At 39.9% G+C, this 27,002-nt stretch overlaps 1 protein-coding gene across 2 annotated transcripts; it reads right to left on the minus strand.

Annotated features, from left to right (window-relative positions):
* Window positions 1-27,002, minus strand: LOC131555179 (plasminogen-like). Of its 2 annotated transcripts, XM_058800976.1 has the most exons (20): window positions 26,899-27,002; window positions 23,607-23,742; window positions 21,324-21,430; window positions 18,372-18,486; window positions 17,396-17,535; window positions 16,662-16,782; window positions 16,412-16,530; window positions 14,915-15,077; window positions 14,223-14,353; window positions 13,398-13,563; window positions 12,479-12,645; window positions 11,420-11,568; window positions 9,900-9,993; window positions 8,221-8,341; window positions 7,418-7,492; window positions 6,931-7,071; window positions 5,706-5,812; window positions 4,722-4,867; window positions 3,787-3,954; window positions 1-227 (listed from the first exon to the last, which is right to left on the minus strand). In XM_058800976.1, exons 1-19 carry the CDS (start codon window positions 26,945-26,947, stop codon window positions 3,793-3,795), a joined length of 2,409 nt encoding a protein of 802 aa, XP_058656959.1. In that variant the 5' UTR covers window positions 26,948-27,002; the 3' UTR covers window positions 1-227; window positions 3,787-3,792. The 2 variants fall into 2 exon arrangements, with proteins under 2 accessions (XP_058656959.1, XP_058656958.1); XM_058800975.1 differs by lacking the exon at window positions 1-227 and having other exon boundaries at window positions 3,047-3,954.

Genomic DNA, 27,002 nt, shown 5'->3' on the forward strand with positions numbered 1-27,002 from the left:
GGGATGAGCCAGGAGCTTTGGTTATGAAGGGAGGTAAGTGTTTATTAGTCCTTTGAAGCTGACATGTAATAGAGTAATTCTCTGGCTCTGTAGCAGATACCAGGGACAGACTGCCTTTCCTTTCTTCTGTATTACCTTTCTCAAGAATTCTGTCCTGGCCACTGACTGGTGAACAATTCACTCCTTGCAGGGAAGGACTTGAGAAGATGTGGCATTCAAAAGCTATCCTGTTATAAACAGAGAAATAAATAAAAGAAAGTCAGTGAGATGTTGTAAAGGACCTTATAAGCTCACAGAAAAACATGTTTGGCACAAGCAGATATAGGACTGAGTTTGGAAGGTTCATACCACAAATCAGTAGCACTTTGGTACAGTCAGTGAAAATGAATGATCACTGCTCCAGTCTCACCATCCTAGGACTCCAGGAGGATTTCCTGTGGTGAGGAATATACTGTGCTTTTCAGCAATTCCCAACTCTCCCTGCCTTTTCCCAGCAACTGCCTTTATCACCAGCCCTTCTGGAGGAAAACAGGACCTTTAATAAAAATCCCAGCCTAGTGTTTACACTTTAGGCAGTTAGTGATAAAGGCCTGTCTTTCAAGGCTGTTTCTAACTTACTCTGAGGCACAGCAAAGGTCAAAGTTATGCTTAGCAAAAGTCAGTAATGACTTGGAGATATGAAACTAAATTAACATCTCACAATATATATGGCTAATCTAGAAGACACCACACAAAACTGGAGCTACTGCTACAAGGAGAAACCTTCTCCTAGACCAATACAATCTTCTGTAGACAGCTGATAGCCCAAGGCTGGCTGGCAGACACCAGCCCTGAACTGGAAGCTATGGGCGTGCACTGGCCAGAGGCTGTGTCTCAGTGAGAACCCCAGCCACAAAACTCAGCCCAGCCAACCTCTACTGAAGGCACCTTGGAGAACCAGGGTGAAGTGATCACATGTGATGCTGGGTGAGCTGAACCCCCCTCTTCCATTCAGCACTTCTTCTTTGTGATTTTTTAAAAAATTGGTGTTTTAAACACTAGCAGCTTGAGAAGATTGCAGAGATCTTTTAAAGCTACAGCTTTCCAAATAAATGTGAATAATATTTGACAGCTTCTTCAGTTAGTGGACAACTAAAACACATTGAGAAATGAGAGATGCAAAGACTTGTTTCCTCCTTTCAGATTATACTTTGTTTTGCATGTGTTGCTCAAAAGATAATGTGAGTGATAAATTCTGGGGGGTAAAATGGCTTGGGGCAGTGTCAGAAGTTTGAATATTTTTATTTCTTAATAATTTGTTTTGTAAAGGACAGCAGAAAAAAGCCTATGCATAATGTTTTGACTTCTAATCTAGTAGTGCTAAGCAACTTCAGGTGGAGTTTGTATTTGGTCATTGCTTTTGTGCTAACTCTTATCCCTAACAGGGATTTTGTAAGTTGAAAAGCCCTTCCATCTCTGTGAGACTTTGTGTTGCCTCCCGAAGGTGTAGTGGGTGTGTAACGTGGTGCATGACCAGCAGCCTGGTAATGGTGGGGATACCCTCTTGTGGGCGAGAGGTGACAGAGGACGTGGTGGAACCAGATGAACAGCTTCAGCAAGGGAGAACCCCAAGCAAAACCAACTGCATGGAGGTGGATGCACCTGGGCATGCAGACCACAGGACAGGCTGCTTGTTCAAAAAAAGAGTTATTCTAAATTCATATGTGCCTCCAACTGCTTAATACTTACAGGAAAGTTCTGCCAGCTTCTCAGGAGGCACAGCAGTGTTCTCCTAAGTTGCTGACACCAAAAGGGCTGTTGTGAGAGGCACCTCTTCGCTGAGGGCCTGAACTCTGTCAGCTATAATTGTCCTGCATGTGTGTCCTCCAGAGGCACAGTGAGAGATATGAGGTACACAAGAGACAAAGGGTCACTGTACCATCACCACAGGCACACAATGTGTCCTCAGAAACCCAAGTGTGCTTTTCCTGTTGGCAAAGAGGTTTCTTGGACCAACAAACAGATGGAAGTGCTATTTTGGGTCAAATGTGCCACTGCCACCACATGTGCTAGGTTACTTTATCCAGTCTGTGCAAAGGGTTACCACAAAAAATAACAATTTTTTATTGTCCCTGACAGTCTTGCAGAAGGAAAGGATCATGACTGGCACTGTTTGAAGCGTTATGAGGTGGGACTTCTGTGGCCCCTCAGGCATATCCCAAAATTTCTAGCCAGTTTGGCAAGAAGAGGTTTCTCTTCTATAAGGCAGGTATTAACCATGGCTTCAGGAGTTCACATCTGAAGAGCTTAACAAATCAAAGCCCAAGCTGCAACACAGAATTTCTGTTGTCAGGGAAGAACTGTACAAATCTCTTGGCTGGCTTAATGACCAAAGTGGATATATATGGAAAATATGCAGGATGGTATTTGTGCTCAGTGAATCCCTCTGACCAGACAGGTGGGTGGTGTGTGCTTTATCAGAGCTGCTCCTGTTCAGGAAGGCAACGCCCTGAGATGATTTCATCTCCCAGAATCAGACTCCAGAAGTAGAAGCTTCAGAAATCACCCTGCCACCTAACTATGCTTAATAGCTCTCATCTCCCTTTAAGGCACTGGGAGAAAAAAACAAACCAAACCAAACTCTTAGGATGCAACACATCCCTTCTGCATGTGCAAGCTTACAAAAAAAACATAAAGACAATTTTAAAATGACATGCAGCTTGGCTTGTCCGAGAGTGCAGCAAATGGACAGGACAAATGCCACCCCAGGAAGTAGCTGTGTTACTTGGAATAGCCTCAGCATACCCTGGGGATGCCAGAAGGACCCCGTGCAGATCTGGGGGTCTCCAGATGCCTGTGGGGAGCTCCCCGGTTTATCTGCCAGAGAGCAGGATGGGAGCAGGAGTTCACAGTCAGCAACTGCTTCACTTTGGCAAGCATGAGTCAAGCTTTCCCTGGAAAGAATTTTGGAAGGTTTAAGCTTACACTCCCTATAACCACATTTGTACATTATCTTCTTATAGAGGAGAAATATGTACATCTAACTATTATGTAGTTATGTATTTATACAAAGAAATAAATGGGTACAGAATTTTATAATATGTAGAAGCATTGTCACTATTTGTGGTACCTATAGATAGCTATTTTCTTTTCTTTACGAGGGACTAACTTCAGGGTGAGGCTATTTTTTAATTCACTGTTTTATATCTTTGATGCAACATTTATACTTTTGTGACACATGTATTTCCTTGACAATAAAAAATATGAAAACACAAACCAAAGGTGTTTCCTTCCTTTTTTTTCCATCCCATGTATTTAATGCTATCAGATGTAACTAATAAAACTTCACAGGCATATAAGATATGTACTGTGAGATTCTTCTTTGGTTTGTAGCATCAAATTGGTAATAGGTTCAGACAACTCATAGAAAATAAAAAGTATTCTCATTTCTTCATATCTTAGAAGCCGAACATCTTGAAAATGATGACCTTAAAAGAAAACGTCATTGTAGAGCTTAAAAAAATTAAAATACAGGTGTCCAGTTACAGTTAAGGTTGGAATTTTCAACATGTATTTCAGAGGTGGGTATGTCTATTGTCAGACATAGCAAACAAACTATCGAACATATAGAAACAGGGTAACAGACTGTCAGCTGGGCTTCTTGGCAATGACTACTAATTTATACCAATTTAAAATGGATGATCGTATTTATTTTGTTTCCTTACGAATGATTGTAGCTTTAATATTGCACTTGGAATCTTGTATTTCTGACGTGCATGCTGCTTTCCAGGAGAGGGCAGTCCGTACCCAGGATCAGTTGCTTTCCATCACACTTTTAATCCAAGGAATGTAGTTGGAGACTCGAACATAAACACCAGGTTTCATGGGCTGGGCACAGCCAAGGCCCCAAGAGGTGACTCCATGTTGGACAAATTTATCTTGGTCCAGACAGACTAGAGGTCCTCCACTGTCCCCCTAAAGAGCAAAAGAACAGGATGATTCCTTCTTGGACAGACCCTTCCCATAGGAGGCACAGAAACAGAAGTACCTCCTACACGCAAAGTACACAGGAGTTATAGGGAACACTGGAATTCCAGCAAGGCAAGAGTTTTCCATGCATTTTGTTGAACACTTTTATAATAAAAGCTCTCTTCATGTCACCCAGGCACTACATTTATTTTTCAAGTAACGGGATTTATTGAAAAAGAATCTGATTGTTAAACTGTTAATTTCTGTGCTTCCTCCCTCAGTCTCTTCTCTGAGGTCTCCGTGGGTTTCTGTTATTACTAGTTGATCCTGTGGCACTGATACTTGGAAGTTCATAGTTCCTTTGGCCCTTGTTTTGCCTGCATGGCACTGCATCCTTCCTTGACTGCTAACTGAGATGCTGTTAACTGAGCTAGCTTGGACATTGGAGGTAATCTGGTTGAGGCTAGCAAGGGGGCCTGGGGAAAGAAAATCAGACCTTTTGTCATTCTAAGTTGGCTTCCACACACCTGACTTGTGCAGCTGTGTGTTCCCACGTGCTCTGGAGTTCAGGCTTATCTGAAAAATTTCCCTACTTTGCAGCAGCAGACAGGGGAGCAAGGAAAGAGAAGAATCCATGGGCATTTCACTGCTCAGATACACGTGGTGTGGTAACACCCCAAGGATAATTCTGGGCCTCTAAAGCCCAAAAAAGCAATGCCCTATTTGATCTGAATGTGCTTACAAGTGACTCTCATGCTGACAGACTTTCTCACCTGGCAGGTATCTGTGCCTCCATGAATATTCCCAGCACAGAGCTCGTGCTTTTTAACTCTACCGTTCAAGAATTCAGGGCGGTTGCATATTTTATTCTCAATTACAGGAAAGCCAGTTTCCTTTAAGTAGCCCTCACCAGGAGTACCTTTGGAAATGAAAAAGAGACGAAAAAAGAATGAATGACAAAGGTAATTATCATAGTCACAACACACAAATATCAGGATATGGATAAGCAATAAAATCAGCATAGTGTGCGCTGTGCATACACTTCCCAGGCCCAATATGAAGATATACCAAAATCAGCAGGCATTATCATCAATATTATGGTACTTACCACCTTCTACCACCCACCACTGACCTTCCTGCTCTCACAGTACATCCATGTGGATCAGGTACCCACAGATATTTGTGGGAGCCATTCCCAAGCCATTTTATTTCTCTATATCTGAATTTTGTGTGGAAGAAATTAGGTAGGAAGCAAACAGCAGAAAAAGGCACTGTGGGAAAGGAGGCAGAGAAGGTACCAATGCACTTCTGAACCAAGATAGAGTGAGAGGTTTTGAAAATGAGGGGTTTATTTGTGTGAGATGTGAACCAGCCTGGTTGGGAGGAAGAATCACTCAAGAGAATAAGAAAAGTCACATTTATGTGATTAAGAAATAACCTAAATCTAGAAAACTTTCCATCCAATTGGGCAAAAGCCCACTTTGGAGAAAAGCATACGGACTGAGAGAGAAGTGACTCCTTAGCTCTGCTTCTCCTCTTGTAGCATCTATTTAGAGGGTTTCAGTTTACATGGCACTGAATGAATTAGGAGAATCAGTGTCAGAGAGACAGTGGGAAGTCTGGCAGCACCTGATGAATTTTGATGAAACAAGTTTTTCATCAATAGCTTGCATGGGGCACAAGAGAGGGCACACTTTTTTACAAGTATATACCAGTCTGCAAACATGGAGCTTTTAAATGTGTCAGTGCTGTCTCACCTCTTGTGTCTCCCCAGCCCGTCACATAGCACTCCTCTCTTCCTCCTAACACAGCATTTTCTTTTGGTAAACAAACTGGGATGACATGATTATTAATGACTGCTGGTCTGGAATGAACAAAGAGGAACAATCATTAGCACAATTATACTTAATACTAGGTTCTAATTCAGGTTTCTAAAAAGATTTTATACACATTTAGCCTTTTATCATTTAAATCCTTAGTTTTGTTTGAGTTTTTTTTTCTGACATGCAAAATTGCTTTTTAGGCTCTAAATCCACAGAAAGTGATACACAAAAGAGAAAAGTCTGAAATGGATAATGATATAAAAAGAGCCAACAATAATCCAGGAGAATGCTTTGAATTAGGCTAATGCATAGCAAATAGAACCTAATTAGAAATAATTTAGTGGTATTTGTAAAAAATATATATATATTATATATATATAGGTATAATTTAGTGGCATTTGACACCTAGGTGTTAGATTGCTCTTTCTGCATCCAGTCTGATTTGAAATCACTTTCTGTCAGGACACTGAGCACACAGCAGAACCTAAGTCCATCTGACTTGCCATCTGACTTGCCTTTGGGTGCAGCAAAAGCTCATTTAGAAGACTACATTTTTAATCTGACCCTGTATCTGTTTCAGACATGCACTGCAACCACAGCACTGAAAGCCCAAGCAGCACACATTCACATCTGCTGGTAGCTGCATGGACAAATTCCTTTTGATTGCACAGTTCCACAGAGGGCATTTCCAATGAATGAAAACAGATTCAAGAAGGGCCATACTGGGCATTACATCAAACTCTTTGCCTGCCCACTGGCGAGCCCTGCTGGAAGAGGAAATCTCCTCACCATAGCATGGAAACAGCATGGACTGGCATCATGCTAATGTGGCAGGTTTCAATCATCATTACCTTATCAAGCATGTAGAAACACAGACTAAAATCTCCTCTAAGCATTACCTCCCGCTATTCTGCTGCCACTGCCTCACCTTGCAGCAGCTGACTCCCAGTGCATTTCCAGCCTGGCTAACTGTCCCCAGCCCTCCTCCCCTCCCAAAGACAGCCTTTGCCTTTCTGTAACCCCAGAGCCTCTGCAAGGAAAGAAAGAGGGGATCTCAAATCACTAATTGAACACAAAGTACGCAGAAACACTCATTTCTACAACACCAGCAACCACTTTGTCCCATCAGAACAAAGGAGTGCTTCAGGGAAGAAGGTACCTGCTCAGTTTGAGCAGAGCAATATCTGCTCTGCGTGGCTCCTTGAACAACTTCTCTACATCATGGATTTGTACTGACGGCTCAGTTGCCATTTCTCTGTGTAATCCAAGGTACACTTTATATGCAGCTGGTCGTGAGGACCTATTGGAAATGATTGCACATGGTGAGCTGATGAATACACAACCAGAACAGAGACCACTTTCAATGTTACTGAGCACCTTGCTCTGTCAAAGCCAGATAGCCAGCTTTGGAGTAAACTCAATCCCTTATAATGGCACATGAAATCAAATTGGCAGGAGTTATCACTGTCACTCTGCTTTACAGTCAAGATTCAGTTTTAATGAATGACAAATAGACTTGGCTCAATTCTTGACTGCTTGCAAGCTGTTTGCAACCAGCTTGGGTTAGTTATCAGGTCCCTTGTTTCTCCTGGTTTTTTTTTATCTTGTGTAAGAAGTTGCTGGTGGAGACTATAACAGATACTTACTTTTCTAAGCAGTGGGCAGCAGTAAGAACCCATTGAGGATCTATCAGAGTTCCCCCACAGAAATGCAAGCCATAACTGTAATAGAGCAAAATGTCATGAAAAGGGCGGTGGTTTAAGATGGGGAAGTTAATCCTACTGTAATTTATCAGGTAATATTTCCAACATGTCTGCCTTTACAAACTAAAGACATTACTCCACAATTTCATTAAGAAATGTTTTGCTTTCCTAGAATAATGCTTCTTACTACGACAGTAAGAGTCTGTGGACATTTTTAGGAGGCCTTGCATGAAAACACCTAGATCTTCATTCTTAGTCAGTGTTTCTATTACTGGAAAAAAACCCTGTGTGCAGTGAGGTTCACTATTTTAGAGATTTTGACTTTTTCTAGCTCTAATCACAGTCATAAAGCTCTGCAACTGGCTTGATTACCAGTTTTATTAATAATTTTGCCAGTAGGAGCAAATGTTTACATGGAAGGACTGATCAAGAAGTCTACTAGCCATACTGTTGCTTTTATTCGTTGGAAACTGATTCTGTTATAGAATATAGTGACAGATTTAGAGTCATGCTGCCTTCTACTGAAAATGTTCTTGAAATTAACAATTAACAATTGATTTGTCACAAAATAGAGTGTTCTTGGTTGTCTAAATGACCTTCTTTAAGAATAGCACACACAGTGTTTAGCCTTGAGCTATGTTTAAATTGAAATCAAGTTTAGAATGCCTGAACCACTTACTGTAAGGCTGTATGAGAGGCCAGGTTTCTTTGCATGTAGAGTCCAATATAATGGGGAATAACCATACCTGGTACGGAGGCTGATCTGCCAGGGCCAGGAGTGTGGGTGTGAAATACACCCTGCAACAATCCTTTGAGCACACAATTTTGGTCTGAACTTGGATTTCCCACATTCATACTGAGGAGGAGCTTCAGAAAAGAAAACAATATAACTGTTAGGAACTTAAGTGATTTGCTGTATATTCACTATGAACTCGGTGAACTAGAAGGTGAACCTGTTACATTTGTCACTTCAGCTTCTGATTCTCTTCAAGGAATTCTATACCATACATCACATATATTTTGTTAGGTTACCTTCATCTGGAACACCTAAAAATGCCCAGTAAATTTTTCTTTTTCACATACAGTTCTCAGTGGCCAGCAAATTACACACAAGTAGCTCTACAGTCAGACAGAAAAAAACCCAACCAAACAAACCCAAAACAAAAACAGAAGAGGAAGGAGAAGAAAAGAGAGAGAAAAAAGAAATAAAGCCTTCCATCATTTTTAAATGGTCTCTTATGGACTACAGCAGTTTAAACATCAGAAGCTGATGTTTTAAACAGATGTTTTAAACTAGTCTTGCAAAATTCTAAAGCTGTCTCTGAGGAACAAAATTTTGTCAACTCTTATTTCAGGATCATTTGGCCCTTCAGATTTCTCTGAGTTATTAAAAAAGTAGTTCTTATTTGGCCTTGGCGAACTGAGTCTTATCAACAGAGAATTTAGAATTTTGTCAGCAAAAAGAGCTAACTAAAGAAATTAAAAACAAATGCCATATTTCCTCTGTTTTTTAGATTACCTTCTCAACAAAAAAACCAGTACTAATTTAAAGAAGAAATGGATCATCAAAATACAATACAATAGTGATGTGAAAATGTGTTGTGAAAATGTGATTTTTTTTTCCTTAAGAATCTCAGCACAACACGTTCACCGCAGTAACACTTTCACAGGTCCAGTGTGTTTACAACAATTTTCTTTTTCTTGCTTGCTCCGCTTTTGGGTTTTGATCTGAGGACATTTTCTTCTGCTCACTGCTGAGGGGATAAAGCAGCAAGAAAGTCACCCTTCTTTTGAGAGCTACCTCTCTTCCTAGCATAGCTTTTGTTGTTGATAGACATGAAAGGACTGGAAACCAAAATGTTATAAAACTTTATCATTGTACACTTTGTTGCACCACCTCATTCAGAGCTTGATTACTAGTAAACAAAGACAAAGGGCATTTGGTTAAACCTTTAGGGTCAGATGCATTTTGCAGACACCAGATATGGTACAATATCAGAGGAGGGACAATCTGGTTGTCATCCAGAACAGAACCAGAGCCACGTGAGAGGGAGTGCAAAGATTTTGCTGGTATAAGAGTGTGCCTTGTTCAGCAAGGCCACGCACAGAGTTATGCCAGGAGATTGGGCTGGGGCAGGGGAAATTTCTGCTGGAACTGCCTATTTTGAAACACATGACAAAACTCCATAAGCTTCAGTGGCCTTCATATCTTGTGGTGCATTTGGAGCTTTCAAGGAAGACCAATCTTAGGTCTTCAGACAGAGACCCTAAGAACATGACTTCCCAAGAGCCTTAATTTCTTATCTATATCTGTTTCACTTAGATCAGTCTTTCACTAAACACCAAGTACTCTCCAGCTGTTATAAAAAGGTACAGGAAAGTCTTTAAGGGGAAGGAAGACACTAGTTTTTAAAGGAATAATTACGGCACTTGGGAATGTCACAGTACTCCCAGGCTTTTCTCGGGTCTGTTGTGTAGCACCAAGGTCCATTCACATCTCCATCAGGATTCCTGCAATACTGTAACATAGAATAAAGGCACCAGCTATTAACCAGGGAATAGAAAGGCCAACCAATTAAAGCTTCAAAATAAAATAAAATTGGGAAATATTTTTTAATTTTCATTCTTATAAGTGACTTCCCATTCCTTTTGTCAAATATTATTTCATTTTTCCATTTGCTCTGGAGTTTGGAAAAGGATAATAAAAATCAAACTTCCTCAATTGCCTTCAGACATTAAACTTCACTAGGGCAACCTTGGATCCCTGAGATCTCAAAAATTGGGAGATCTTGACTTTGATGAAGCTTTCTAAAGCACAGAAAATATTTACTCCTGCTTTCCCTGCAGTTAATAGGAGCAGTAGGATCAGTCCTGAGGTCTTTCCACATCCACTCTGGCTGCATGACTCCGAGACAGGAGAGTGTTGTGTAAGCTGTTCTTGCTCAACCTGTGATGATGCAGGGCTGCAGTGCTCCGCCTCATGCAGGTGCTGAATCACTCTCTGGGCTTTCCCTGGGCATACTGACTGATCCCTACCCAGCACACACACCTCACACAACTGTATGCTACCAGGTATCTTTTCCAGCTCCCTTCCCTATCCTGAAACATATCCCATGTCTTAGAGAAAATATATGCTACCAAGAGCCCCTGACAAGTGCAAGAACCAAGAATTTATGACAGGCAGCTTTTTAGAGACAGTTTCCCCAATCTGGAATTCAATACAGGGTATGTGATGCCATCAAAGAATTGACTAAAGCAAGTTCTAAAGTCATCTACCTGGTAAAAAAATAGTTCAAGCTGTCAGCATCAAACAAGCTCTTTGTATCACATGCAAAGCTTGTCACAAATCAGGCAAATACTCTAAATGGGATTTTACAAGGCTAAAGAGCTGCTGATGAGTACATTTTTTAGGACTAGGAAGATACAGGTTAGAAAGGGTGATTACCTTCCAGGGTGGTCAGGTACAGGTATCACCCTGAATAAAGGGCTGTGGCAGAGGCTGGAGGGCTGAAGGGGAATTACTGGGGCATGGGGGGCTACAATCCATCAGCTACGCATCTCAAGGAACTTGCACTGAACATTGGATCCATCACATCTCCTGTCCCTGGTACTACTGAAACCTATGAGCCCAGGTGTTCTTTCTGTCAGAGGAGACAGAGGCCCTGCCCACAGACCAGCTCTGGCTGGTCCTCAGTACTGAGGAGAAGCAAGGGCCTATCTGAAGCCCCTTGGATGTGCTGCAGAAGCATTCAGTGGAGCTTCTGAGCATCTCTGTGTCCCACAGTGACCACACTGGTCATGGCAGCAAGAACTATCATGATCAGGTTTTTGGATTGAACTGAGGAAAAGAAATTAACAAGGACTTGTCGCCAAATGCTTGCTGAGGGACCCCAAAAAAGATAAGCAAAGCTCAATGACAGCAAGTATTAAATGAACAGTTTTTACATTTTTTTCCAGGCCTGCTCTTGGATGAGTTGTGGGAGTGAAATAGTCGTGGCTATGAGGTCTCTGAGAGCTCCACTCCTGACAAGTCCTGCCCCTTGCAGTTTTTGCCACTGTGCCACGGTAGTCTACACCATTTTCAATAATGCACTCTGTGAAAAATGAAGGAAAGGAAATGGTTGTTAGCTGTGAGCTATTGGGCAACATCCATACTTGATGGTGATGAAGCAGAGATAAATTTGAGGAAATACCACTACAATTTACACATCCTACATATTATATAGATGAGGAAATAAGGGCTACATAGTGTCAAGGATGACTAACAATGATATTTTAATTTCCTTGCATCTTAAAAATTTTCTTCATGATCATGAAAGTCATAAATAAGAGAAGCTAACATTTAGTCAATCCTTCAAGACTCCAGAAATCAGGTCTAAAAATACCATGCACTCATAAAGTATTTCCCTTGCAGGCACTGATATCTGTCCAATGCCACATTTTACAGTAGGTAAAACACAGTAACACGTATTCAGCCAAAATTATTAACCTTCTAACAAGTGAAACATGTCATAGCAAAAACAAATTAAAAAAAGAAAGCTGCAGAACTCTAACCATCTACTGCATAACAGAGTTGCATCTGAACTGAATCAAAAAAAGCCAGCTGTCCTCTGATGGTAAGTGGAACCCTAGAAATGTGAAAGCATGGCACAGGAAAAGACTTTTTGGAGCAGGTGCCAGCAAAATGCCATCACTGCTCCATTTTCTGTTATTACTAGTTGCCCTCCCACAGTAGAGCCATCTGCTTCCTCATGTTTCCAATATTGCCAGATGTAGCAGGTAAAAGATGTGGTATTAGCCTAAAAACTAATGCAGAACCCCTGCTATAAAATACTAACTACAAAAGTGCTCAGAAAATTAAGAGCGTGGATACAATACTGTATTAAATTCTGTATTTATTTAGAGTTTCCTGTATTTCATTTCTTATTAAATTCTTGTAAGTGTTTCCATAAAAACCAGCTTCCTGGTTATGAGCATTTCTGGGGAAGCTGAAAGTATTCTCACCAGGGTTTGTTTCCTCTGCTGTCTGAGGAGGCTTAGGTACAGTCTGTAGCCCCTGGTCGTCACACTTCTTCAGGTCACAGTACTCCCACCTCACGCTGGGGTCGGTGGTGTAGCACCATGGATGGCTGTCGGCATCTGGGTTTCTGCAGTAATTTTGGCTCAGGCCCCTGCAAATGCAAACATATTATATTCCTACCCATGCCATTGCCCTGGGGAGAGCTCACAAGAACACTTTAGAAAGCAGATCTGCTTCGGAGTTAGCATATACCATTTATCATGTACATTCTGTCATGGCCAGTTGAAATAGTTTTTACAGCAGAAAGAAATCAGGACACATACATTAAATATTTAAATATGCAAATACTTATTCAGTGATTAACACTTAAAGTAGAATATAATTCAAAAATCCAGATAAGTAAATGCATACATGTATAGCAAAGATATAATTTATTTTTTTCAAATATGGCAATAGTTTTAAAAAAGGAATAGTTTTTTGCATTTTGGAAAAAATAAGTGATAAATATTAGGAATAAGAAAACAATCTATCCCTTCTTCAAAGTTTTAATGACTTGCAGACTAGGAAGCAAAGACTTAAACTTGTGAATAAATTAATGCATAGAAACAGTTCATTTCAGCATAAGGGAAAATTTATTATAACTATTAATTACTTTAGAAGCAATGTAGAAACACACAGTTAATTAGTCTAAAGTATAATAGTGGCACCTGCGGTTTCTTTCAAGATGAAGTTAATAAAAAATGTTTCCATGATAAAAGAAGAAGAAAAGGAAGGGATTATTTTTATCTAGTACACTCCCTTCCCAGCTTTATAATCACTGTTGTGCAATGATGATGCACATCAAAACAAGTTCAATGGAACGACCGCTGCCCAAGGAAAGCCGGCGATGGGAAGCACACGTACGCGTTGGGGTAGTTCTTGGCCGTTTTGTTGTGCCGGTGCGGCGACATCGAGCTCCAGGCCTGGCACTTCTTCCCCGAGCGAGTGAAAGAAGCTGTGCCACGGTAAGTGACCCCATTGCCCTGATAGCACTCCTCAGTAACTTCAGCCTGCTCAGGCACATCCACAGCTGCAGTGAATAACAGAAACCAATCTCTTGCATCTTAACTCTTTGACATTGATGCTTAAGCATAGAAAGACAACAGAAAACAAGAAGCCAGAGTATTTCACTGATCACCACAGCATGCTCTCTGTAACAGAATCCTTCCCAGACAGTAGATCAAAATGAAGATATCAAAAGATGCTTGCAAAAATTTCATGATATTCTAGATTAAAATCACTTGTACTTAATTTTACTGTCACACATGGGGATTTATTTCAGATAACAAGCCAAATAGTTAATATATGAATCAAAATTTTTTCAGGATGGGGGCTGCCTGTGTCTTTGCCATGCAATCTTAGGTTTTTGCTACACATTCAGTTTTTAAGGAGCTGGCATGTAAAGCTAACTAACTTTTCCATGGAGCATTTAAAAATACCACCACTGGGAAAATTGAAAAGACTTCTTTTACTGCAAAATTTCCTGATCTGAGGCAGCAGCTGACTTAAAACCTTCTACACTTGGCCGCCAGACTGAACACACCAGTGTGGGCTCCACATCACACCCAGAGCTCAACTAGACACGGCAATGCCAACAGTGACAGCAGCAATGCAACTGAGCAGAGTTACAGGAGATTTTTCAAAATGAACCACGATGACCCTTCAATTCCACTTGTTTCCTGTTCTTACCAGGGGCCTCTGGCTTGGCACTGTCACAGGAGGGGATGTTGCAATATTCCCACCGGGCAGTTTTGTTGGTGGTGTAACACCATGGCCTCTGCTCACCATCAGGATTTCTGCAGTAGTTTTCATCTAGGCCCCTAGAACAGAAAACTTGGCTGATAAAAGTCTCTCTTGGAAATCTAAAAGTTATGAACAAATGGAGAATCTCTTGCTGCCTAGTTTAATGTTGCATTTACTAATGCCATTTGTCACATGAATAATTGCAATTCGCTGGTGTTTTGGATGTGCTAAACCAGATACCTGCACAACGGATGAATGAATTAAGAGGCTGTAATACTTTGAAGTCAAGAGTAGCACAGCAGAGAGAATCTAGGGTGAAAGAATCTAGCTCCAAGTAAATATCATAGCTGTACCCTTCTTACTCCACATGGTTTCATCTGAGCAATACAGTACAAGGATGAAATGAGGAGGGAAAAAGTCAGCCAAGAAGAGCTTGAAAGTCAGAAGAGGAGACACCTGTATTCAAGAACAAAGAAATCAATAAAAAGAAATGTATGAAAAAATTGAAAATATGAGATCCAGCAGGTGATGAATGCTGGTGTAACTGAAGGACTTTGCAATACAGATGAAGAAAACTAAAGTAATTTTGAGACTTGGCATTTCTCATGGACACGGAGTGACAGAGGGGTTTCACTTACTGGCAGGGATAGTTTTCAGGAGTGCGAGCGTGTCTGTGGGGAGACTGAGAGCTCCAGTGCTGGCAGGTATTTCCTGATTCAGTAACAGATATTGTGCCTCGATAGTCTTCTCCTCTCCCTGAGAGACACTGGCGTCCTGGGACAGGAGGTGGTGGGGGTGTTGCTGTGACAAAAAAAGGAACTGAAATTAATCCGTGCCTTCTAGATATAGTAAAAAACTAAACCAACAAACCACTCTGATCTTTATAATCAAGTGGGCTTTTTAGATTTCTTGGCAGGTAAGTTCTAAATATCAAAATATTTGAAAAGTCCAAAAGGCAGATAAGAGATCTAAAGATATCTTTCTTGACTTTTCTTTCTCCCATTTTGAGTTCTTCACAAACAGTCAGGCTGCCAGAAGGGCATTTGCATCTGCCTCTTTACAGGAGCCAGGATTCAAAAGTCAGGATATGAAAATTCTAGCAGCCTCATCAGAACAGATCTGGAAAGTGAGCAAGTGGTAATACTGTGAAGAAAACTGGGGTGAAATGTCTGGCCCATCAGTGATACAGACAGGTGCATGTGTAAAATAGACATACTCTGAGTGGTGAGAGACAGCAAGGATGAGGTCTAGTGAGAAATCCCAAGAAAAAGTATAATGGCAAGGATAGGCCTTTAGGGGAAAAGAAAACTGAAAAGGTGGAGAATTCATTTGAAGAGCAAAGCAAAAGCCAAAGTATTTTCAGGAAGAGTGAAACTCTTGGAATCAAAAGAGGAACAACAGAAGAAACAGCAGAAATGCCAGGTGTTTTGTGGAGAAAAGAAGAGAACCCCACAACTTTGTAAAAGTTGTAAAGCTGGTATGTTTATTACAGCGCTGGACACATGCGGAGATTGCTCTCCGCAAAAAAGGCATGCGTACCTCTGAGAACTTCAGGTCTCTTTTTATCTCTCTCTCAAATACATATGCATACAGTTTCACAATAGGTTCATACATATTCATTTTTATGGGTTTCGTGTGACATTTACCACTAGTTCCTTTTTATCAGAAAGAATTCCGAGGTCAGGTTGACTTGCCCTTACAGCAGTCCCTGTCTCTCTCTATCATCTTCTGTCTCCTCCCCTTTATCTCTGTCCTTCGCTGAAGTAACTTCACTGAGCTTAGGCCTTGCAGTCTGGCTAAATAACTATGGTTTCTAACCACAGACTCAACTCAAAAATGTACATTTCACCTAAATTAAAATGGATTTCTATCCTGGAAAATTTTCACTTTGCCTCATTGGTCATAGGAAAATACACCAAGGAAGGGAGATGTGCTCCAGACAAAACCATTAGAAATGCCTATGACAGAAACGTCTAATCTCAATAAAGCTATCAGAAGTTCATTTTAAACTGATTATTTTTTTTCTCTGAGATAATTCAGCTGTCTTTTATACTTTTCTTATCTTTGGGACCTCTTCTGTTTGTTTTAGATCCTCACACCACTCTGACTGGAAGAAGCCTAGAAGCCAGACTCACTGCAACGAGGAATGTCACAATATTCCCAGCGTTTAGTTGGACTGGTAGTGAAACACCAGGGCCGAGGTTCTCCATCAGGATTACGACAATAATTATTCTTCAGATCCTTCTCTGGAAAACTAAACCAGAAAAATAAGATTTTTAGGTTTTAAGATACACTACTAATGGCTGTAACAATTCTCCTGTCTGGTGCAGGGTGGTCTTCAGCCCACCACTGGTGATAAAGAGCCCATCACAGAACCTGACTCACTTTTCTGGGAGGTATCCATGGGAGTGAGGTTCCTGGGAGTCCCAGCGCTGGCACTCAAGCCCAGACGTTGTTGTTGAAACCACACCATGGTAGTTTTCTCCACTGCAGTGCATGCACTCTACTGTAGGAGCAAGGCAGAGTAAGGACAAGAGAAACAGAAAACCTCTGATCAACTGGTCCAGAAACATTCCTACTTGTCTCACACGAAGCACAAGAGCCTGATCAGAGCACAAGGCCATAATACAGTCATTTTTCGGCAAAGTAAAAGCTTAGTTTCCTTGGTAAGATTACTTTAACAATCAACTTGTTAAAGTCATTTTAGTTGTTGTATTATTCCATGAAAAAAAAAAAACCTCAAACCAACACTACAGACTACAGGCTTTAAAAGAACCAAATTGAATCTATTAATATATAATTTAAAATCTGTGCTTTGCTACTGTCACATTTTATTGAGTTCTGCACTAGCAACTGTCATTTTGTTCAATTCTAATTTTATGATATATCAATACACCCATACGCCTTTTTTATCTAGGGAAAAAAATACTTTGTGTTGATGTTTTCAGGGTCTTTTGATATCTTCCTTGTTGATGTTGAAAATGTTTTGGAAAATTTCGTGTTGAACTAAATTCAAGTTTGAAACAAATGCTCAATTGAAAATAAAAGTGTCTGAATAACTTCACATTCTTCAACACATCTTGAAAAAATTGGAAAGAAGTCAGTATGTGTGTCCTGACCTTCACATTCAGGGATGTTACAGTAGTCAAATCTGGTATCAGGATCTGTTGTGTAACACCAGGGTCCCTTTACATCCTTGTCAGGATTTCTGCAGTAGTTTTCCTCCAGTCCTGCTTTGGGATATTTTTCAGGCGTGTAACTGGAACAGAATTAAATGGGATTACAGAATAAGGAAGGCGTCCCAATTATTCAGCTCAGGGCTCTAAAAACAAAATCTTTATCTGAGGACAATTTTGTAGATGTTGGTGTTTAGAGGGCCCTTACGAGTTAGTGTGTGCAATTGCTGAAGCATGAGAAGTGCTACAATGATAGACTTAAGAAATACAGTGCCTCTATGGCCAGTTATGCCCTTAACACTTGCATTTTCTTTAGCTATTGGTTTCCTGCTCAAGCAGGGTACCATTTGGCATGTAGGGAAGTGCCTCCTCTGGGATATGTTCCCTGGGAGACACAATGACAATGTATTTGCTGAAATGTGAGAGTCCTCTGTAACCTGAATGCTACAGCATACGAATAGAAGGTTACTAAATAAACCCAGTTAGGTGTTTTCAATTAAATACAAGAAATACTGCCTTGTTAATTGTGGATTCACTGAAAAAATGATGCACCTCTATCTCATGTGCCACATGTTATACCTTTGGCCAAGAGAAGAAGTTCTTGCTCTGGTGAGACTACTAAAAAATTCTGATTTCAGCAGAACCAGATGTTTCTCTGTCTAGTGTTTTGCTCATGTAAAGCCCATAAAATTTGAATGCAACTGCCAAAACTGACAGCGTCTCTGTTGATGATGTAGCATCACTTAGAGGTCTCTGAGTAACAACTCAGATTAGAGAATTATCTTATGCTGGTACAGAAAAATGTTTTATAAGGAGATTTCTAACACCAAAAAAAAATTGCTTACAAGACAAATTAGCACCTATGTGTGGCTTAACAAAATTTCAGAAAAACATATGAACAGATACGAAAAGATCTTACTTTGGTTTATGTGGGGTATTATCAGCCCACTTCTGGCACTTCACACCTTTCTGAGTTTTGGCTTCTGTTCCTCTGTAATCCACTCCATTTCCCTCCTTGCATTCTAGAAGATATACTGAAATGATATGTGCTTAATCAGTATCACAACATATCAATTGGATTCTAACATACACAAAATCCCTTTTCATGACAGCACACTTAAATATGTTTGATCATATTTTGACTTTCTTGTGTTCTCAAAACTAGACATTTTACATTGTAAAAATCTGCTAGATAGCTGATGTCTAAGATGACTTGATTGGGACTGAAAAATGTATCTGAATGCAAAAGAATTTCTGCACCAGAATTCCAGAGAAATAAGTGTAACAAAAACCAGTTATTTTGGGAACACGCCACAGTAGATTTAAATAATAAAGTACACTTTAAATACATTTAAATAGATACTATAACAAAATAGAAAAACATTATCTTTTTCTTGCCTCCTATAAGATTATTATAGTCATGCACAGTAATTAAAATCAAATCTTTAAAGATGGTCACCTGAATTCAGCTGAAGACAAGACAGCTGCAGTTTAGGGACAGTCACTGTAAGGCAACGTGTCCTCTGGCTCAGAAAACTAAGTAGGAAACTCATTTACCATTTCCCTGGAGAAGCAATCTGTCTTTTAGGTTGTGACCTGGTTTGTCTAAGGGTCTTTAAGTAGTGTACAAACTGAATATTCAGTAGAGACCGAGTTCTGCAACAGGTTTTCCCAGCATCAAAGTTGTAACAAAGCTGACATACAAGCAGAAGATTAACAGAAATCTGGAGAAATAATGCCATTTTACACAGACCTGTCTTGCCCACAGTGAAAAGAACTAATATTTGAATCCAAAATATGGTTCAGCTTTTCTGGGGGCTGATATTTTAGACCTGAATTTATAGATGCACCCTTAGGAATGCTTTTATTTCAATGTATACATAGAGGCAAGTTTACTCTAGAAACTTTAGCTGGAAGCCATTTGGATCCCTCAAACAATTTTGCAATAAAATAACATTAAACCCCTCAATCACTGAACATTGAATCAGTCAAGTGCTGACTCTTCTTGTTTGTGTAAACTTTTGACCGTTTATATAACCTTCAGGGCTTTTCCTTTCCGATGACAAATTACTGACTTTGATCCCCAAACTCAACCCGTGTCCCTTGGGTTAACTATTTCCAAACAGATATGTAGGTAACAATTCCTGAATGCAGCTTTAATTCTTGTTACTTTTACTGTAAGTCAGAAATTATTAACTTTCTCTTTTATAGCACATGCTGTTAAAAAAATAACTTCTGAAACTGTCAGTTTTATAGTAATTGTCATCCTTTTTGTTGAACACAATGATAAATAGCAACTAGGTCTCATCAAGTAATTGCTTAGACTGAAAACATTACTGCAGGTACAAGGCTGAGCAACACAGACAGCATCTGACACAATCTGACACATACACACTAGGTTGTGTATTTGATGTTTATGATAACAAAGGTCATCTTTTGGTTTCTGCAGGCAGAGGTGCAATTTTTGGAAATTTTGGTTTTGTCAAACAAGTTTTTCACACTTTTAGTGGCGTGTTTCTGTTATTTCAAGAAACTAAAACACATGTCTATGGCCCCAAAACATGTAACAAATCCCCAATGAGTATTGCAGTAACAGGTTCTAACTTCAGTAAATCCAAGGGATGTCTCAAAAATAAACCAAAATTGCAATCCAGCTCCTGATCACAGAAAGAAAAAACAATATGATTATTTACATATAACTTACTCATACAAACTCTTAGCTTTGTTACTCATTAATTGATTCACTCAGTTTTCCTTCTAAATAAGAACTGCAGAAGACTTCTTAGTGTTACTTATTTGTGATGTATGGAAATTCCCACCTGCTTCTGTGTATAATGCAAGAACTAATGTTCTAAACATTAAATTACCTGCAGAAAAAAATGCAGCTGGCCAAAGGCTTCAGAAAATACCAGGTTGAAAAGGACCCTCAGTTGTCTTTGGTCCATAGTCCCAGAAATAGCACATTCAGGTTCCAAGGTGAGTGAGACTGCTCAGGGCTGTGGCCAGCCAATATCTGCAAGGGTGAAGGCTCCACAGCTTCTCTGGGCAATGTGGCCCAGTACTCACACACCTTTCTGTGAAAAATTACCTCCTTATCTTCCTTATCAGGCCCTTATCCACAGTGCCTGAACAAAACCTCATTTGGATGTTCGGCTGCAATCCAGCTAAAGCTGTTGAACTACTGTCTAAAATCTCCTTGCAGCTGCTATAGACACAGCATTGTCTTAGCCCACAGGGAGGGATAAGCCATCAAGGTCAACAGAGAAGTAAAGATACATTTTTCTGAAGGTCATGGGTGTTTACTATCAAGTTATTGAGATTCTTGCCTTTTGCTTAGAAACTGGCCCATCAAAACCATTCCATGATTTTCAGCAGTTGAGAACCTGGTTCATTTTCTATTACCAAAGTCAAGTATTACTGTATTATTAAAATCAGTGAACAGCACAATGAAATTTATGTTACATCAAAAATAAACCACATTCCTTCTGCCCTGTATACAGCAAGAGCTCCATGCTTGACAATGAAATTGAAAAATAGTCTTAAAACACAATTGTTTCCTTGCATCTGGTATAAGGTGATAATTTTTGAAACAGGATAAAGAATTGGATAGCTACCATTCCTCAGAGACACATTTCGTATTTTCAGAAAGAATTAGAGACCATTTCTGTCAAATAATCCTCATCTATGACAAAAATATTCATAAAATTCACCACGTCAATTAATGACATAATAAAAATAATAATGGGATAAAAATGTCACCAGTTAATTAACTGAAGAGTATGAACATCATACAACAATATACAAATACTATAAAAATAGATCATTTTTATCTGAACCACAGTTTAGTAACACAAAAAAGATATATACATACTTCTTTTTTCATAAAGAACTGCATTTGCTCTTCTGAATATCATTGCTGTTTTGGTGTTCTCACTCAATGTTAAACACTGCTGGTCTTTACTGGTAAATAAGAAGGCCCTGTCAAATTTAAGAGAAGAGAGCAATGTAAGAAACAATATTGAATATATGCTTATTTTCCTGAAAACATTTTTGAGTATTCAGTTGTCATTTTATCAAACACTACAGTTCAGTGATATTTAAGACTGAGATTCAAATTTTTACATATTAAGAAAATATCAATATTTGGGACTGATATTTAAGACTGATATTTCTAATCACTGAGTATTACAGCTCACATTTTCAGTGGTGATTTTCACTTCTAAGTGTTCATATCAAACCTAAGTTGAAAGGGAGCTACAAGAAGAAATTATAACAAGGGATTTATAACTTGCCAGAGGTTCAAGAGACCATGTTGAAGGGGATATATACACAAGGCACCTTCACCGAATTTAAAAAATATAAGCAGTCATTCAAGGAGTTAGACACTCCACAGCATGCAGTAGTTACCACAAGGAGCAGGTAAAACACAATCCAGGACCTTAAGTTATCTTGTGGTAACTCCTCCGAGAGTAAGCACTCCATAAGTCATAGCCTTCTGTAAACTGCAAAACTGGAGCAGATGGTGTAGCCTCTAGAATAGCATCTAAGGAAACCTTCTGACAGGCCAAATAATTCCTACAGCTTGTTTTTGGGACCAAAAAGAAAAGAACAATAGCAGCATGGCATTCAATGGGTAACAAGAAAGCTGTTATGCCCGGTTAAGCCAATTAAGCTGTCAGTAATGTTAAATTTGTAAGTAGGAAAGTAACTAAGGAGCATGGCTCAATCCACCTCTAAGGTGGGATAATAAATCTGAAGTATTGATCTGAACACGGTCTGAAGCATTAATGTGAGGATGCTGCAGTGCTGCCCTGGTCCTAAGCTCTGACTAACATTTATCTTTCTTCCCCCAGATCCTTCCTGCCAGACAGCACCTGTTCTTGCTTGATTGTAATAGATCTCATGTAATTAATTAAGGAGGCATTACCTGATGTCATTCCAGTGCCAAGCGATGGCAGGCTTAGACCCCAGGGCAGAAGCTAAGGAATGATACTGTGTCTGAATATGCCTCAAAAGGGAACAGTAATTAACTGCCAACTGTAAATATATAATCTGAATATACAAACTTGCCCTCTCTGCCTTCCTCCCTAATATCCTGAACCACGTGCCACTGCAGATCTGCCCTCTTTGTGGTTTTCAGAGTGAAGCTGGATCCAGGGGAATTGGTGGTATTTCATACAGTCAGTAGACCCCTGTCATCCTTCAGGCTTCCACCTTTTTAGAACAAGTCTCATTTTCTCATTGGAGTTAAAGCCCAAAGTTACAAAACACAGTTAAGAAGTCAGGACCGTTGTATCCCTGCCTTGAATAAAAGCATTAATTAGAACCCAGTGCTTGAAACATCACTGCAGGCACTCTGCTGAGTTCAGAAAGGCGCGCTGCAGAAGGGCTACACTAGAAGAGACAATCCCTCTGCCCTGTATGCGCAGACTGCCTCCCACCACAGCAATGGACATCCCTCCTCACTGCCCCAGTTTCCTGCTACACTGCTGGAGCTCAGTGGGCTGCAAGGCTTTGGCACAGGAGATCCAGCAGCCTCAGGCTCAGAGCAATGGGCTCCTGTGGGGCAGAAACCTGAGCAAAGACCAACAACACAGGTTCATCAACACCTTTCACGCTTTCTAGCCCCTTGAGCCTGGTTAATGCAAGTGCAGGGAGAGGACTTGGCTGAAAGGGTTTAGAGTCATAAAGGTCTAGGTGGCCATCTCCTTGTCAAAGTAAATAGCAGTTAGCGAAGTCCAAATTCTAGTAAAATTCTGAAAAATGGATTTATCTGCAAGATAGGCAATGCAATGAAAATAAGCAATCCTATCCTAAATTTCCAAGAAATTAATTATGACTCTTTATTGCAGAAAGAGTGCAAGAGCCTTGATAAAACCATGCCAAGTTTGTTTGCAGCATGTCAAGTTGTGCATCGAGATATTGTAATGTTTTTCAATAAAAGTTCAACATAACTTTCTTAAGTTCTCTATTTTTTCTGTCTTCATCTATATGTCCCAGGCATTCTGTTTGTTTACATTTTTTGTTTTTCCAGCAAACCTCAAACCCCCACGAAGTCATAAGAAAACCCTTGAAATTTCAGACTGCAGGTAAAAAAGGCATATTGTTCCATCACTTGCAATGAAAGATGTGTGTGGGAACCAGTGGAAATTACCTGCAAGCAAACTTTTCTTCATTTTCACATTTCTCTGCACATTCTTCATCACTATTTGCTCTATAAACTTGCTTCATTGGATTGAGCAACCAAGCTCCCTCTGTTCTCACATAGCGGTCTAGAACGCTTCCTTGCACTAAAATGAAAAAGAGAGAAAGGAGTGAAAATGGGAATGATGATTAATTTCAAACTCTCACATTAAGTTCTTTGTCATCTAGTCATGTGACATCACCATTTAATTACTGGAATAGTTGGTTAATGGTGACAAAATATGGGTAAATCTAAAATGTCTTCCTGGTATGGCAAAAGGCAGCATTACTGAAAACCCAGTGTTAAGGCAGGACAGAGAAATGGCTTGAACAATGATAACACAAACCTATGGTATAAAGTAATGGCAGCACAAAAGATGACACAAGGAGAAAAAAGAGGGAAGGTGTTTCAGAAAGAAAATATTGGCCATGCATACTTTGGACAAAGCAGAGAAATGGGGCTTAATAAAGGTGTGGAACAACATTTGTCCCATGCTGTCCATCTATCCTCATGGAATGATTTCAGATTTATCAGTAACCTCCTTACAAAGGCTCCTTTTAAAAGAAACAAACCATCCTCAGTCACTGAGGTTGTCAGATGTTCAGTTTGTCATTTTTGTAATAAACCTGTACTGAACTTACTTAATAATCAAGGTGGCAGTTGTTGCCCTCCATTGCAATGAATTAAGACAAGACACTAAACTGGTAAATAAATTCACCTAACAACCTCTGGGCTACAGCTGCATGTCAAATATATAGGATACTAAAAAGTACAGCTATGTTTAATGGTAAACTCAAAAATTGTTCAAGAACATTTCTTCTTGTAAAGGACTTTGGCATTTAGTATTTTCCTGTTACAGCTGTGCAATCTCAGAATTAGTGCACAGCACAGTGATTTCCATGACTTCCAGCTGCAGGGTCATGGAGTTGCATGAGTCCTATGATTTTTACAGTTTCTTTATCAGTGAGCATATGACTCTTCTGACAAACATCTGGCCCTGGGAGTTACCTGTTCTGTAGGGTTTCAACCCCAGACAGGCACCCTGGCCCCTGGTCACTGCAGGACATCTCAGTCCTGCTCTGTGCTTCTGTGCCTGGCCTTACGCAATTGCTGAACAAAAGGCAGACAGGGGATGAACCAGACCATGGCTGGAATCTCAGGAATAACAGCCATGCTGCAGAGAGGAACTTCACTTTCTCTGCCCCCTGTCTGTCTCAGCCATGGCCCAATGCCAGCAGCAGGGACAAAAAGCCTCCTTGTCCCACTCAGACCCCTGAGAGGGGGCTCCACTGGGTTGTTCAGTGATGTCTTTCCAGCTGAGAAAGGCAACAGCTCCTCCCTTTCCCGAGTAACACTCTTTACTGTGAAGTGGGCTCAGAAGTATCCTGCTACTAAATTCCTTCACTTGAGAGATAGCTCAGCCTGCAACTGGGCATTTTCTTAAAGATCATTTGGCATCTACAAGTTGAAGCTGGTAAAATAGGGATAAAAGCCAAATTATGCTTCCTCTCATACGATTGCAAGAGCATAGAAGTTACTGCAGGGTTTTTTCTGCATTTAAAAACCCCTGGGAAGAGCTCATCTCTAAGGGTTGGCAATTACCTTAAATGTATGCATGGAAAAAAAAAGGATAGCTGCTGGAAAACAAAAGAATAAGTGGAAAAGAGCCCAATGGCATTTCCACTAGTTATTTCAAAACAAAAACATTGAGAATAAATAAGTTTTGAGACAAAACATTAAACTAGGTTAAGACAATATCATAGGGATGCTGCAATGCTCTCCACAAGGAAAAGAAAAACAAGAAAAGAATTCCTATTATGGTACAGCTTCCATGAAAACTTAGTTGAGTTCTGTTTTGACATTTTGCAACAACATTACAACTATTAATACAACATTTGATTTTAGAAATATTGACAGGGTCATAATTGATTTGAGTCATAAAAGTATTTTTCCCCTTGTTATATTTACATGGCAGGGGATTACTTGTAGGGAAAATAAAAAGGAAAATATGCAATCAATAAAAAGCAGTAAATTATCATGCTACCATTTGCATTATATCTATGATGTTTTACAGTCTCAGAAAATGTATTACTATCTTATTCAGAAATGCAAATATTTACAACCATTTGTTAAAGAATTTGAAGAAAAAAGTATAATATTTCAGATAAAAGCCCAAATTGTATCTTTTTCTCCCTTATATAAAATTCCTACTTAATTGAGGAAGGTATTTGACTTTACAGAGGCTGTTCTTTTGCAAAAACAAAGCTTAGAAACTAGAATTTAAACCAAGATAAAATTTAAGTAAGAGATTTTTTTTTTATGCTGGGGCATGTCTCCAATACTTCCCGCTAAAATCTACCTATATATTTTCCTAACTGTTACTTTTTCTTATGCTTTAAAACTGCATATGTAAAATGTTTGTCTATTTTACTGTATCTTTATATAAGCATTAGCACACTCAGAACTGTATTTTTTACTACAATCACAACATATTGTGTAGTTATATAGATGCCTGCAAGAAGCTGTGTGGTCTGAATCTCACAGTTCACAGGAGTTTAAAGTTTCCAGGACAGAGAATATTCATACGTATGAAACCCATAAAAATATATCTAAGGAGCTCAATTCAGTTCTTGTGCGCTCCAAAATTTTTGTACCATCTTCCACAAAAATACCTTTTTGTACCAAAAATATTGCAGAAACTAACAGTGATCAGATTTGGTCTCCATATCATATGGAATGAAAAATTCACTGTTAAGAATGTAGTTATGAAAAAGACCAAAATTGCAGTGTGTAGAACAAGCTTTCCTTTCCTGTATCATTCTGTTTTGCACAAGCATTAACAAACTTTAGAGCAATCAGAATAAGGATCACAGTGGCTGGAAATAACAGAAAAAAAAATTCCCCAAACCTAAGACAAAAGGCTGCTGAAACCAGAGGGAGCCATGCCTTTGTGCAAGCCTTTGACAGGCTGCTCCCCAAGGGTGCCCCTGTCTCTGGCCAGGGGAACGTTTGCTGGGAGCCACCAGTGCCCATGCAGACACCAAGGCTGCTCCTCTTCTGGTGTCTGTAATGGGCACAGCCCTGGAGCAATGACAGCTCTCACTCTGCTCAGCAGCAGCTCTTGCTGCCCAGCAAGCCCCAAATCCACCATCGTCCAGGGGAGCTGTGACGCAGGGATTTGGGGACCTACCTTCATCACATGGAGCTTGCAAGGGTCTGGCCCCAGCCTCACCCAGGCAAGCAGAAGGCAAAGGACTCTTACCTGAGCTGAGAAAGAACAGGAGGAGAAAGGCAGCTTTGCTAATCCCCATTTTGGGCCAGCTTGGAGGGTGCTGGAAGTTGTGTGTGTCGGTGCTCAAAGTTTTA

This window comes from Ammospiza caudacuta, chromosome 3 (assembly GCF_027887145.1).
Source record: "Ammospiza caudacuta isolate bAmmCau1 chromosome 3, bAmmCau1.pri, whole genome shotgun sequence".
Lineage (NCBI taxonomy): Eukaryota > Metazoa > Chordata > Aves > Passeriformes > Passerellidae > Ammospiza > Ammospiza caudacuta.